Source organism: Ammodytes marinus, assembly GCF_949987685.1.
Source record: "Ammodytes marinus genome assembly, chromosome: 3".
NCBI classification, from domain to species: Eukaryota; Metazoa; Chordata; class Actinopteri; order Uranoscopiformes; family Ammodytidae; genus Ammodytes; species Ammodytes marinus.
The window spans coordinates 21085812-21098222 of NC_137232.1; the positions used below are offsets into that span (position 1 = coordinate 21085812).

Consider the following 12411-nt stretch of genomic DNA (forward strand, 5'->3'; position numbering starts at 1 on the left):
TCTCATGTGCATGAATATGTGCCATCACTGTAGTAGGCTTTAAAGCGTTCATATGTACATGTTTTTCCGTGTGTGTGTGTTCGCATTTGTTTCTGAGGTACAGTATCTCACAAAAGTGAGTACACCCCTCACATTTCTTCACATTTTTCTTTATATCTTTCCATGGGACAACACTGAATAAATGACACTTTGGTACAATGTAAAGTAGTCAGTGTACAGCTTGTATAACAGTGTAAATTTACTGTCCCATCAAAATAACTCGACACACAGCCATTAATGTCTAAACTGCTGCCAACAAAAGTGAGTACACCCCTTAGAAAGAATTTACAAATTGGGCCCAAAGTGTAAATATTTTGTGTGGCCACCATTATTTTCCAGCACTGCCTTAACCCTCTTGGGCATGTAGTTCACTAGAGCTTCACAGGTTGCAACTGGAACCCTCTTCCACCCATTTATGACAGCATCACAGACAATGACGGATTACCGCATGGGCAAAGTGGGCACATGTCCAGGGCCCTGGCCAATAGGGGGGCCCTTGATTTTTTTTTTTAATTAAAACATTTTGACGGGGGTTTCCCCCCTGGGAATGGGTCGTAAAAAGTCGGGTTGTTTTATATTCGGGGTCTTATATTCGGCCGGGACAAGCGTGTGTGCGCTTGGATAGAGAACGGTGTGTCTAGAGAAAAAAAGGCACGGGAAATGGCCAAAGAGCTCCACATCCCCACTGAAATCAAAGCCTCGACTCATTGTGTTGCGAGTCAACGTATCAGAGGCACGAATCGGTACAGCGATCGACCTAGAGTGGCTTTTCTGCTGTGGCAGTTGTAGTGAGGAGAGTTTGCCAACTGTGCGTTCCCTTTACGCACCAGTACCAGTGTAACGAGCGAGGCGGTTGTTTCACTTTACAGTTAGTCGGCAGTGAGATTGGGGTATCCAGGCTCGGGACATGCAATCAGATCGCGGAGCCTGTCCCCTCGACACCCGTTAACGTGCAGGAATCCCCTGTGATCATTTAGTTTTAAACCACAGAGTGTGTCTGTCTCACTGTGAACGACACCAACACAGCGTTTCACCGGGTGACGCGCTGCTTCGCTCAGACATTGAGTGTAGGCTCCGAGGGGGGCAAGGGTTGGCCAAAAAGCAGGCGCAGAGATCTTACAAAGGCAAAAAAAATCTGCTCGCGCGCTTGGCGCGCGCTCGCATCGTCGGTGTCTCTGCCCCAATCTAACTGTCTAGTAGGCTCCGGCGCAAAGAATCTCTTTCTCTTGCGCAGCACCAGAGAGACTTTATAGAATTGTATTTCGCTCTATCTCTCTCTTTCTCTCTCTAGGCCGTGCACTGCATTATAATGTGTGTGATTGTGGATTGCACGGTGTGCTAGTGCGTGTATTTGCGTGTTGGTAGGGGTCCATGACTGGTTTGTGTCCAGGGCCCGTGGTCATGTTAATCCGTCCTTGATCACAGAGCTGGTGGATATTAAAGACCTTGCGCTCCTCCACCTTCCGTTTGAGGATGCCCCAAAGATGCTCAATAGGGTTTAGGTCTGGAGACATGCTTGGCCAGGCCATAACCTTTACCCTCAGCTTTTTTAGCAAGCCACTGGTCGTCTTGGAGGTGTGTTTGGGGTCGTTATCATGTTGCAATACCACCCTGCGGCCCAGTTTACGAAGGTTGAGTGCACATGGTCAGCGTCGTACACAGAGGTTGGCTTTGGAAAATAGACGTATGAGTGCTGCCAGCATTGCTGAAGGGCTTGAAGGGGTGGGGGGTCAACCTGTCAGTGCTCAGACCATACGCCGCACTCTGCATCATACTGGTCTGCATGGCTGTCATCCCAGAAGGAAGCCTATTCTAAAGATGATGCACAAGAAACCCCACAAAAAGTTTGCTGAAGACAAACAGACTACGGACATGGATTACTGCAACCATGTCCTGTGGTCTGATGAGACCAAAATACATTCATTTGGTTCAGATGGTGTTAAGAGTGTGGAGCGGCAACCAGGTGAGGAGTACAAAGACAAGTGTGTCTTGCCTAGAGTCAAGCATGGTGGTTGGAGTGTCATGGTCTGGGGCTGCATGAGTGCTGCCAGCACTGGGGATCTACAGTTCATTGAATTCTAACATGTACTGTGACATACTGAAGCAGAGCATGATCCCCTCCCTTCATAAACTGGGCCGCAGGGCAGTACTGCAACATGATAACGACCCCAAACACCCCTCCGAACGACCACTGGTTTGCTAAAGAAGCTGAGGGTAAAGGTTATGGACTGGCCAAGCATGTCTCCAGTCTTAAACCCTATTGAGCATCTTTGGGGCATCCTAAAACGGGAGATGGAGGAGCACAAGGACTCTAATATCCACCAGCTCCTTGATGTCGTCATGAATGGGTAGAAGAGGGTTCCAGTTGCAACCTGTGAAGCTCTAGTGAACTACATGCCCAAGAGGGTTAAGGCAGTGCTAGAAAATAATGATGGTAAAACAAAATATTGACACTTTGGGCCCAATTTGGACATTTTTTCTTATGGGTGTACTCACTTTTGTTGACAGCAGTTTAGACATTAATGGCTGTGTGTCGAGTTATTTTGCGGGGACAGTAAATTTACACTGTTATACAAGCTGTACACTGACTACTTGACATTGTATCAAAGTGTCATTTATTCAGTGTTGTCGCATGGAAAGATATAATGAAATATTTGAAGAAATGTTAGGGGTGTACTCACTTTTGTGAGATACTGTAGGTTAATAGTCTGTCAGTAACACACAGTAAGTCCAAGAGGAAATTTAAATTATCCGCTCATTCATTCACACACACATCTACCCTCCTTGTTGATTGTTGTCTCACCTCTCAATCATTGCCTCTTACTCATTTCTCATGTCTCTTTCACTTATGAAGGCTATATTGGAATTATTTAAGTTATTTTAGTGTCCTTCAAATTCGGTTCTATTGCTCATTCCGCATGGCACTTGCCTGTTTTAAGATTACCAAATGATACCTGATTGTGTGTGTGTGTGTGTGTGTGTGTGTGTGTGTGTGTGTGTGTGTGTGTGTGTGTGTGTGTGTGTGTTTGTGCACGCTAGTGAATGGACTGTTTACTGTAAGAGAGATAGAGAGCATTCTTTCTACGGTAGTATTAGTGTGGACTGGCTGAGGTTATTTTTTCATAAATCCTCTTTTCTACAGAAAGAAACCGAGATGGAAAGACAAACAGACATGGAAAGATTACACACCAAAAAAAGCAGCTCCTTGCAGCAATCATTGATCACTAGTCAAAGTCCTTGATTCTGTCTAATGAGCTGCTTGTTCCTTCTGGGAGGGAGATTAATGAGGAAAACAACACAGTCTGTCACAGTCAAATTGGACACAGCGACAAACAAGATACACCCTTTATTGAAAGAAGAAAAAACATATGATGCTGGTGTGTTTCGACAGCTACTTCTCGTTCAGCTGAAAACTCTGTACAACAGTGTTTCAATTAAATAAATACGTATGTGCTCATTTACACTTCAAAAGGATACTTTTTCTGAGACTCTATCGTACTTACTTTGAGCGACACACACACACACACACACACACACACACATATATAATATATATATACAGTCATATGAAAAAGTTTGGGAACCCCTCTCAGCCGGCATTATAATTGACTCTGCTTTCACAAAAAAAAGATAAAAGTGGTATGTCTTTAATTTACCAGGAACAGCTAAGTACTGGGATGTTTTCCAAACAAAGATTTTTTGAAAAGCAGTATTTGGTTGTATGAAATAAAATAAAATGTGAAAAACTGGCTGTGCAAAAATATGGGTACCCTTGTGGTTTTGTTGATTTTAATGCCTGTAACAGCATGTAAAACTGATGAATTTAAACACAAAGTTGGTTGGATTATGTTGTTAAGCCTTGAACCTCATAGAAATGTCTGTTTAATCATGAGAAAATTTATTTTAGGTGCCTAAATGCAAGTTGCACTTCTCTTTGACTCTCTGCTAAAGTGAGACAGAATGGGATCATCAAAACAGCTCCCAAAAGATCTGAAAAACAAAGATTGTTCACTGTCATGGTTTAGGGGAAGGCTACAAGAAGCTTTCCCAAAGGTTTCAATTGTCAATTTCGACTGTAGGGAACGTTGTCAGGAAATGGAAGGACACAGGCACAGTGGAAGTTAAACCCAGGCATGGCAGACCAAGAAAAAAACAGGAGTGGCATAGGTGGAGGATTGTGAGAATGGTTGCACACAACCCACAGATCACCTCCAAAGACCTGCAAGAACATCTGGCTGCAGATTGTGTATCTGTACATCGTTCAACAATTCAGCGCAATTTGCACCAAAACATCTGCTTTTTATAAAGACCAAATAACTTAATTTTTGTCTCATCAGTCCAAAGAATTTTCTTCCAATATGAATCTGGCTTGTCTAAATGAGCTTTTGCAACTGTATCTGTGGCGTGGGCGCAGAAAGGGCTTCCTTCTCATCACCTGGCCATACAGATGTTTTGGTGCAAATTGCACTGATTTGTTGAACCATGTACAGATACACAATCTGCAGCCAGATGTTCTTGCAGGTCTTTGGAGGTGATCTTTGGGTTGTGTGCAACCATTCTCACAATCCGCCGCATATGCCGCTCTTGTACTTTTCTTGGTCTGCTAGACCTGGGTTTAACTGCAACTGTGCCTGTGTCCTTCCATTCCCTGACAACGTTCCTTACAGTAGAAATTGACAATTGAAACCTTTGGGAAAGCTTCTTGTAGCCTTCCCCTAAACCATGATAATGAATAATCTTTGTTTTTAAGATCTTTTGGGAGCTGTTTTGATGATCCCATTCTGTCTCACTTCAGCAGAGAGTCAAAGAGAAGTACAACTTGCATTTAGGCACCTAAAATAAATTTTCTCATGATTAAACAGACATTTCTATGAGGTTCAAGGCTTAACAACATAATCCAACCAACTTTGTGTTTAAATTCATCAGTTTTACATGCTGTTACAGGCATTAAAATCAACAAAACCACAAGGGTACCCATATTTTTGCACAGCCAGTTTTTCACATTTTATTTTATTTCATACAACCAAATACTGCTTTTCAAAAAATCTTTGTTTGGAAAACATCCCAGTACTTAGCTGTTCCTGGTAAATTAAAGACATACCACTTTTATCTTTTTTTTGTGAAAGCAGAGTCAATTATAATGCCGGCTGAGAGGGGTTCCCAAACTTTTTCATATGACTGTATGTGTGTGTGTGTGTGTCACATAATTACGATATACAGTATATCGTTATGTGCTGAATATTAAACACCTTGGACTGAAACATCGAATAACCACTGCAGTGCAGGCATTTTTCCTGGTATGCTAGTGCAACTAATAGGTGTAATTTATTTCATAGTGTGAGTCGCTTTATAGGCCAATCTTCCATCTAATAGGGGCAATATATTCTTACATGCATACTTCATTATGCTGTAATATAGAAATCTAACAAAGTGAAATAAAAATGAGGAATTCTGCTGGTTTCACTGTAAACACACACACACACACACACACACACACACACAAACACAAAAATGCGTTGTGATGTAGCATGTGGTTGCTTAGTGCCCTGATGTGACCCTCCTGGCTCATCAGGAAGAACTGCTCCACTTAAACTTTGTTGCTCCCTTGTAATTGAATTAGTCTGCTCAATTATGTAGAGGCAGGCCCGTCCTCGTTACACAGCACTATTAAAGCTGGAGGACGGAGCTGAGGGGAGGAGAGCAGCAGGCGTAGAGCCGAGCTAAAAGACATTTCAGTGAAAGTGTAAAGTGTCATCGCTCTCATCTGCAACCTGTCTGCCACATCTGTACGAAAACTGTGCCGTAGTTGAGGCAGTATATTCTGCTGCATCTTCTCTGCCTTACCTTGTCTTGCCTTGTGTCTCAATGAATGACTTTCCTGAATCGCATCTCTCTCTCTCTCTCTCTCTCTCTCTCTCTCTCTCTCTCTCTCTCTCTCTCTCTCTCTCTCTCTCTCTCTCTCTCTGTCTCTATGTGTGTGTGCTTCTGGGCCAAATGCCTAGAAAACGCTGAAGCGGCAAAGTTGGCCGAGTTCTTTTCAAAGCTATGCTATACTAACTTCACGAGAAAACATCTAACAGAGCCGAAATGCTGCCAAACCACCTGCTGCAGGAGTCGCTGAGCTCAGCACAATGATCATACATCCTCCAACCGTTTGCTAATACATTGCACACGCACACACACACACACACACACACACACACACACACACACACACACACACACACACACACACACACAATATAGGCATCACCTCTTACTGCAAAGGGTTTCTGTTGTGTTTGCACCAAGGCATTTCATATGATGTCATTATTTCTGATTTCTGGCTCTGTCCCTCTGTATGTCTCTCCATCACACAGGAGCAGCTGAAAAACCTCCAGACTGACTTCAAGCATGTTAATGATGAAGGTTTCCAGCTGCAGAGGTGAGTTTACACACAAACACACACACACACACACACACACACACACACACACACACACACACACACACACACACACACACACACACACACACACACACACACACACCATAAACACAACAAACCTGCTCTTGTGCTGCTGTAAAAGCCAATTTCCCTGCAGATGTGTCCGAGCCATCACTGTTTAATTACTGATAACCCAGACTGAGATTGTGTGTGTGTGTGTGTGTGTGTGTGTGTGTGTGTGTGTGTGTGTGTGTGTGTGTGTGTGTGTGTGTGTGTGTGTGTGTGTGTGTGTGTGTGTGTGTGTGTGTGTGTGTGTGTGTGTGTGTGTGTGTGTGTGTGTGTGTGTGTGTGTGTGTGTGTGTCTGTCCTCTGAATGTCCCCTACACCCCTTCCCCCTTCTCTCCTGGCTCAGTAATCATCGGACTACGGACCTCGACAACATCATCAATATCAACATGCCGTCCATTGAGACCAAGGTGTTGATGTGAGTATCTTCCTGAAATTAATTCAAATGAAAGTTGAAATTTGTTCATATTTTTATGCGATTTGTCACAAAGAAGTAAAGTCTCAACTAGACTTTACTTCTTTTTAAGGGTGTCACTGCTGGTACAGGTGGAAATACAGCTGAGGAGTCTGATCCATGCACTTTAAGACATTAAAGACATTTGAATTTCCTAAATTGACTGATTGTAAGGTGGACCGACCTACTTTAATGTTAAGATCTCAGCAAACTCCGAAATGCATTATGTGTTGAGTATCAGATCCAAATGTTAAGAAGACCATAGCTATTTTAGACCCTAATACATAACATCACCACCAACAAAGAAATGTATAATAATTATGATATCGGACAGTATCAAACCCCCAGATATCAGAACCGGATCGGATTGAAAAGTAGTGGATCGGTGCATCTCTAGTGTTAAGGCTTGAATGACCATCGGGTGCATGTGTTTATGTGTTATCTATATTTCTTTGGCTAATTGTAGTATCCAGCGAGCCTGGCGGGACTTGGTCCAGAGACAGGAAGCAGAGAAGAGGAGCCCCTCTCCTCCCTCCCTCTCCTCCTCTGACAAGATGAGCATGTCCATCAGCATGACCACTCTGTCCGATGGCAGCACCCCTGTAAGTCATGACTTCACTCAAACATATTCTCTGTTACAAAGTCAAGGCATTCACACAACACTGTGAGTGACAGCAGTGTGTCAGGAGGATGTGTGTGTCTTTAGGGGGAAAAGGAATCCAAATGGACATGTTGGCTGTTGCAGTGGTTTATAAATGTGTTTGAACTGTCTCCCAGAAGCTTTGCATGCACAGACTTACTGTATGCTGTTAGTATGTGATGTATGTTCGAGATGGCGTGGGTAGAGTTTCGTGTTGCCTTAAAGGTGGAGAATATGGGACAGTGTGTGTTGTCCCTTCCCTGTCCAGAAGGGGGCAATGTCTCTCAGCTCATTTCTTCAGTATGCACACTCAAAACCACACACAACCAGCCTCTTCTCTTGGAGCACATGGACTAAATATACAATGATCTTGTGACACACACACACACACACACACACACACACACACACACACACACACACACACACTCAGAATCAGTGAATCAGTTGAAGAGCCTCTTGTGCTTCTTCGTGTCATTTAACCATACCGCAATAAATCCCCAGGATTTTCTCTGCTGTGTCTGTTCTGGTCATTATAATTCTATACTGTCGTCTTCCGTAGCCCCTCTGGATGAATAGCAAGTGTGTGTGTGTGTGTGTGTGTGTGTGTGTGTGTGTGTGCGTGTGTGTGTGTGTGTGTGTGTGTGTGTGTGTACACTTCTCAACTAATCTCTGGGCCTGGAGTCGACAGGCAGGTTAAATCTTCAGAGATGGCTGGGAGAGTTTTGAGTATGTGAGTGCACTCAGGTGGTACCCTATCCGTCCACTCCATCGCTACAGAGAAGAAAGACTGTTTGATTTGGATTCTTGTGGATAAAAGGGGATCAGATGGGTTTATATTTGATTTGACTTTGGCTTTTTTTCTGTTAATAAAATTCAGCAACTTGCTCTCTTCGGGAGTCGTACAGGTTTTACGTGAGCTTGTGGATAAGACCAGCAGGCATTCTATATGGTCATTCTCACACATAGTAAATATTGGTTGTGTTTGATATCCTTTGGTACTGCTAGGAAATGCTTAGCTCAGTGTGTGTGTGTGTGTGTGTGTGTGTGTGTGTGTGTGTGTGTGTGTGTGTGTGTGTACTAGCTTCCTAAGGTCAAAGGAGATAGAGGAGAGGCGTAGAGAGTAAAGGAAGATGAAAAAGCGATGTTGGTTCACCGGTTGAATGTGCTGATGGTGTAGATCCCCTCTCCCCTGTGTGAAACAGAACAGAGGCTCAGCTTCTCCACCCATACGAGTCCTTTCTTCTTTTAGTTTTTATTCTTTACCTGATTGATCGCAACAGTCCTCCAGATATCTGCTTTATATTATCAGAAGAACTATGTCTTACTTTATACAATCTCTTTTTGTCCCTTTCAGTCTATGTTTCTAACGTCTCCTTTCTCTGAAATGTATACATTTGGTGAGCTCCCCTCTGTTTGAATTTTAAGCAATGTTCTCTTCTGTCAACCCAGCGATACATTCTCAAGACACAACGGAGTCTATACAGTCATAGTTGCCCGCACGCTTGCACACACACACACACACACACACACGGAAGAAGACACAGTGATGTGGCAGCCATCTCTACAGTGATTGAATTTGTAACCTTTGCGCCTATAACATCAGTCTTTGACGAAACCTTGCTTATGTAGTTTGCGTGTGTGCGTGCGTGTATTTGTGTTTGTGTGTGTGTGTGTGTGTGTGTGTGTGGTCTCCTTTCACTTCGGCCTGTGTGTGTCCCTATAAGAAAGCAGTTTTTTCCCCCTCCTCAGCACTGTATGACTGAGATATAGTTGACATTTGACTCTTTACTGTGTCAACGATCGTTCACGCTGTCACTTAGCTCACTCATTGCCATAGCAATACCGCGAAATATAGCAGCTCTGGATGTCTCTCTCCATGATCGATCCCTCTGCTCCATAGCAACAACACAGAGGGAGGCAGAAATTATAGGTTTCATTAAAAAGGAACCTAACAAAACTCTGGCTTTTATGCCCAGATATGAATCAGCTGTCTACATTTTATTGTTTCATATTACTGTACCGCATCAACAACCCCCCTCCCCCCCCCCCCACACACACACACACACACACACACACACACACACACACACACACACACACTCCCCCCCCCCCTACACTTCCCCCCCTAACCGCCCCAGCCATCTATACAGTACACACAGGCATGCACACACTCGAGGGAGAGTGAACACACACAAACACTCAGACTCATGGACACACAGACCACTACAGCTTTAATTTCAGACTGTCCAGATGATAGATGTCTTTTTATAACCAGACATCAATCAATACTGTTTGGGGACCGGCCGCATGTTTTTCTTGCGGGATTGCCACTAAATTACTGGAGAAACGAGGACAGTAATAAAGATCCGGAGGAGATCTAAACCCACACAAGGTGTTTGGGTTCTTTAGGAGATCTAAACCCACACAAGGTGTTTGGGTTCTTTATTTCTAGTTCAAACTTTTAGGTGTTTCAATCTTGCATTTCTAAATACATTCCAATTTCTTGTCTCCCCTCTTAGCTTATTGCTGGCCTGGTGTGTTGGGCATGGGAGCTTTCCATTGCATTGGTGCTGAACTCTGATCCATGATGTAGTAGCCCAGTTTTGACACTAGAGGGAGATCCTGTATCACAGTGGGGTGTTTTTAATATTCATATTCTTATGTTTTATTTAAATATTATTGAGCAGCAAATACACTTTTTCTTTTTTTTGGAAAGCAACAACCATGAGATCGCAAAAGCAATATAACCGTTCCACTATTTGAATATCTGGAAAAGGATAAAGGACCCAAAAACTGTTATTCTTGCTTGTTTTACTTATTAAAGTATTATTTTCCTTGTTTATGTTTCCAGTTGGCATTTACTTCCCTTCAAACACAGTATAGATGGTCCTCGTACTATCCAACCAAGTGAATAAAACTGGGCAAGTACTTACAGTATGTATTGTGTATTATTGCCAAGTTAGTTCACCAATAGTGTGTGTGCGTGTTTGTGTGTGTGTGTGTGTGTGTGTGTGTGTGTGTGTGTGTGTGTGTGTGTGTGTGTGTGTGTGTGCGTGCGTGCGTGCGTGCGTGCGTGCGTGCGTGAGTGTCTTTGTGTCTGTATGCTAGCTGGTGAAGGGCAAACAGTGGCAGGTTAGTCCATCTGGCCTGCTAAGGTGCAGTGAGACTGGGCTGAGAGCAGAGCAGCGCCACCTTCCCCGTCTGCCAGCTGTCAGGCTTCTCCATCCATCCCCCCTTTAACGTTCACCCCCTCCTCCTCCCCTTTTCTGTCATGTTTATTTTTGCCTCTGCTTTTCATATTTAATGTCTTTCTCTCTTTTCCGCAGCTGCCTCTCTCTCTCGCTCTTTCAGGCGCTCCATCGCTGTTACATTGTCTGTCCCTATATCATTCACCCATTTGCCCTACTATTCTCTTGGCTTTATCGGGTCATACAGCTGCTGCATCAACAGCTATGGAAGCCTGGCAGGAAAGATAAAATAGTATTTGGCAAAGTTCTAGGATTCCTTGTAGAGTTACTGTGTTTCTACTTTTTACATTAAGCAGTAGTTGACTCCACAGAGATAAGAGACATTCAGCAGTGTTGCAGTAACTATCTGGGTCTCCAGGTTAAAGGTGCTACGAGGAACTTTTTTAATATTTCAGAATATATTTCGGTCTCATTTTTCCTCTGATGATCATAAATGACATGTAATAGCAAACGAGAGCATCAGTGCAAAGAATACCATTTTTATTTAGTTTTTTCTTAATGCCTTTGTCATGGGTACATACAACCAATAACTACAGCTGGCGTAGTAAAAACACTACCGCTTTTGTCAAAAAGGGGTGCAAGAATTTAAAAAGAAATTAAAGTTCCTCAGAGCACCTTTAAGTTGAGTTGTCCTGACACAGCCCATTGACTTTTCTCTGGCTGATTCAAATTCATCATTACACAAAGCATTAGAACTTAAGCGGATCACTGAGCCCGCAGCCCGACAAAGACTGTACCTTGTGTCAAAGCATTTAACCTCCTTATTCATTTCCAACCATCTAATCCAAAGCGAGCTACAAATTGTTGCCCTGTCACTGAGCTTGCATATTTTTTAATCCTCAGTCTTATTTCTCGTCAGTGTAAACCAACCTTTCATGACTATGGATGGGACAGCTCAGTGGTCTACTGCACACTTTCAACCAATGGCATCATTACCAAATATAGCCTTTTCTGCAGCTCTTCTGGACACAGGCATCAATATGATGATTTATGGTAATTATGCCGATGCTCAATAAGGCTGTGGAAATGAATGCTAACCCCAACCAGTCTGTTCATCACTGGAGAATGGGTGTAACTGCAGGCACTGCTTCTACAATCCTGTTACTGTAATACCAGGGACAATGCAACAAAAAAAATCCTAGGTCAGACGATTAAGGATTCCCTTGAATTATTTAAGTGTATTAGCGCCTCACATAGCAATTCACATGTTAAAGCATTTTTTCCATTCATGAGGTTCAAATTGATTGAAGAGGCAGCCTGCACATGGGATTTGAGCATTCCTTGGTAGCGCGTCTGGGTCTGTTAGCTGCAGATATAATTGACACGATCCCTGTTGTCATAATCTTTCACCTAGATGAAATGTACTGTATGGTAGCGGTGCAGGTGTGGGCGTGTGCTGAGGTCTTCACTGTGTCTGAGGTTTGGAAGTAGGACAGAGTGACAGCCCTGGCATGATGTTAGAAGAAGCCCGAGGCCATGATTGACAGAATCATTAGTGACCTCTCACCACTCCATCACCACCTTATGTGGCTCT

The 12411-nt window shown here is 43.4% G+C and overlaps 1 protein-coding gene across 1 annotated transcript in view; it reads left to right on the top strand.

The window, feature by feature from the left end:
• The window catches only part of schip1 (schwannomin interacting protein 1), a gene marked incomplete at its 5' end in the record, with an annotated part of 226041 nt that overhangs the window by 66509 nt on the left and 147121 nt on the right, over positions 1–12411 (top strand). The window contains 3 exons of the mRNA XM_080053917.1: positions 6399–6463; positions 6879–6950; positions 7453–7588. Of these exons, the coding sequence (XP_079910043.1) occupies positions 6399–6463; positions 6879–6950; positions 7453–7588 (273 nt within the window). The remainder of the gene's footprint in view (positions 1–6398; positions 6464–6878; positions 6951–7452; positions 7589–12411) is intronic.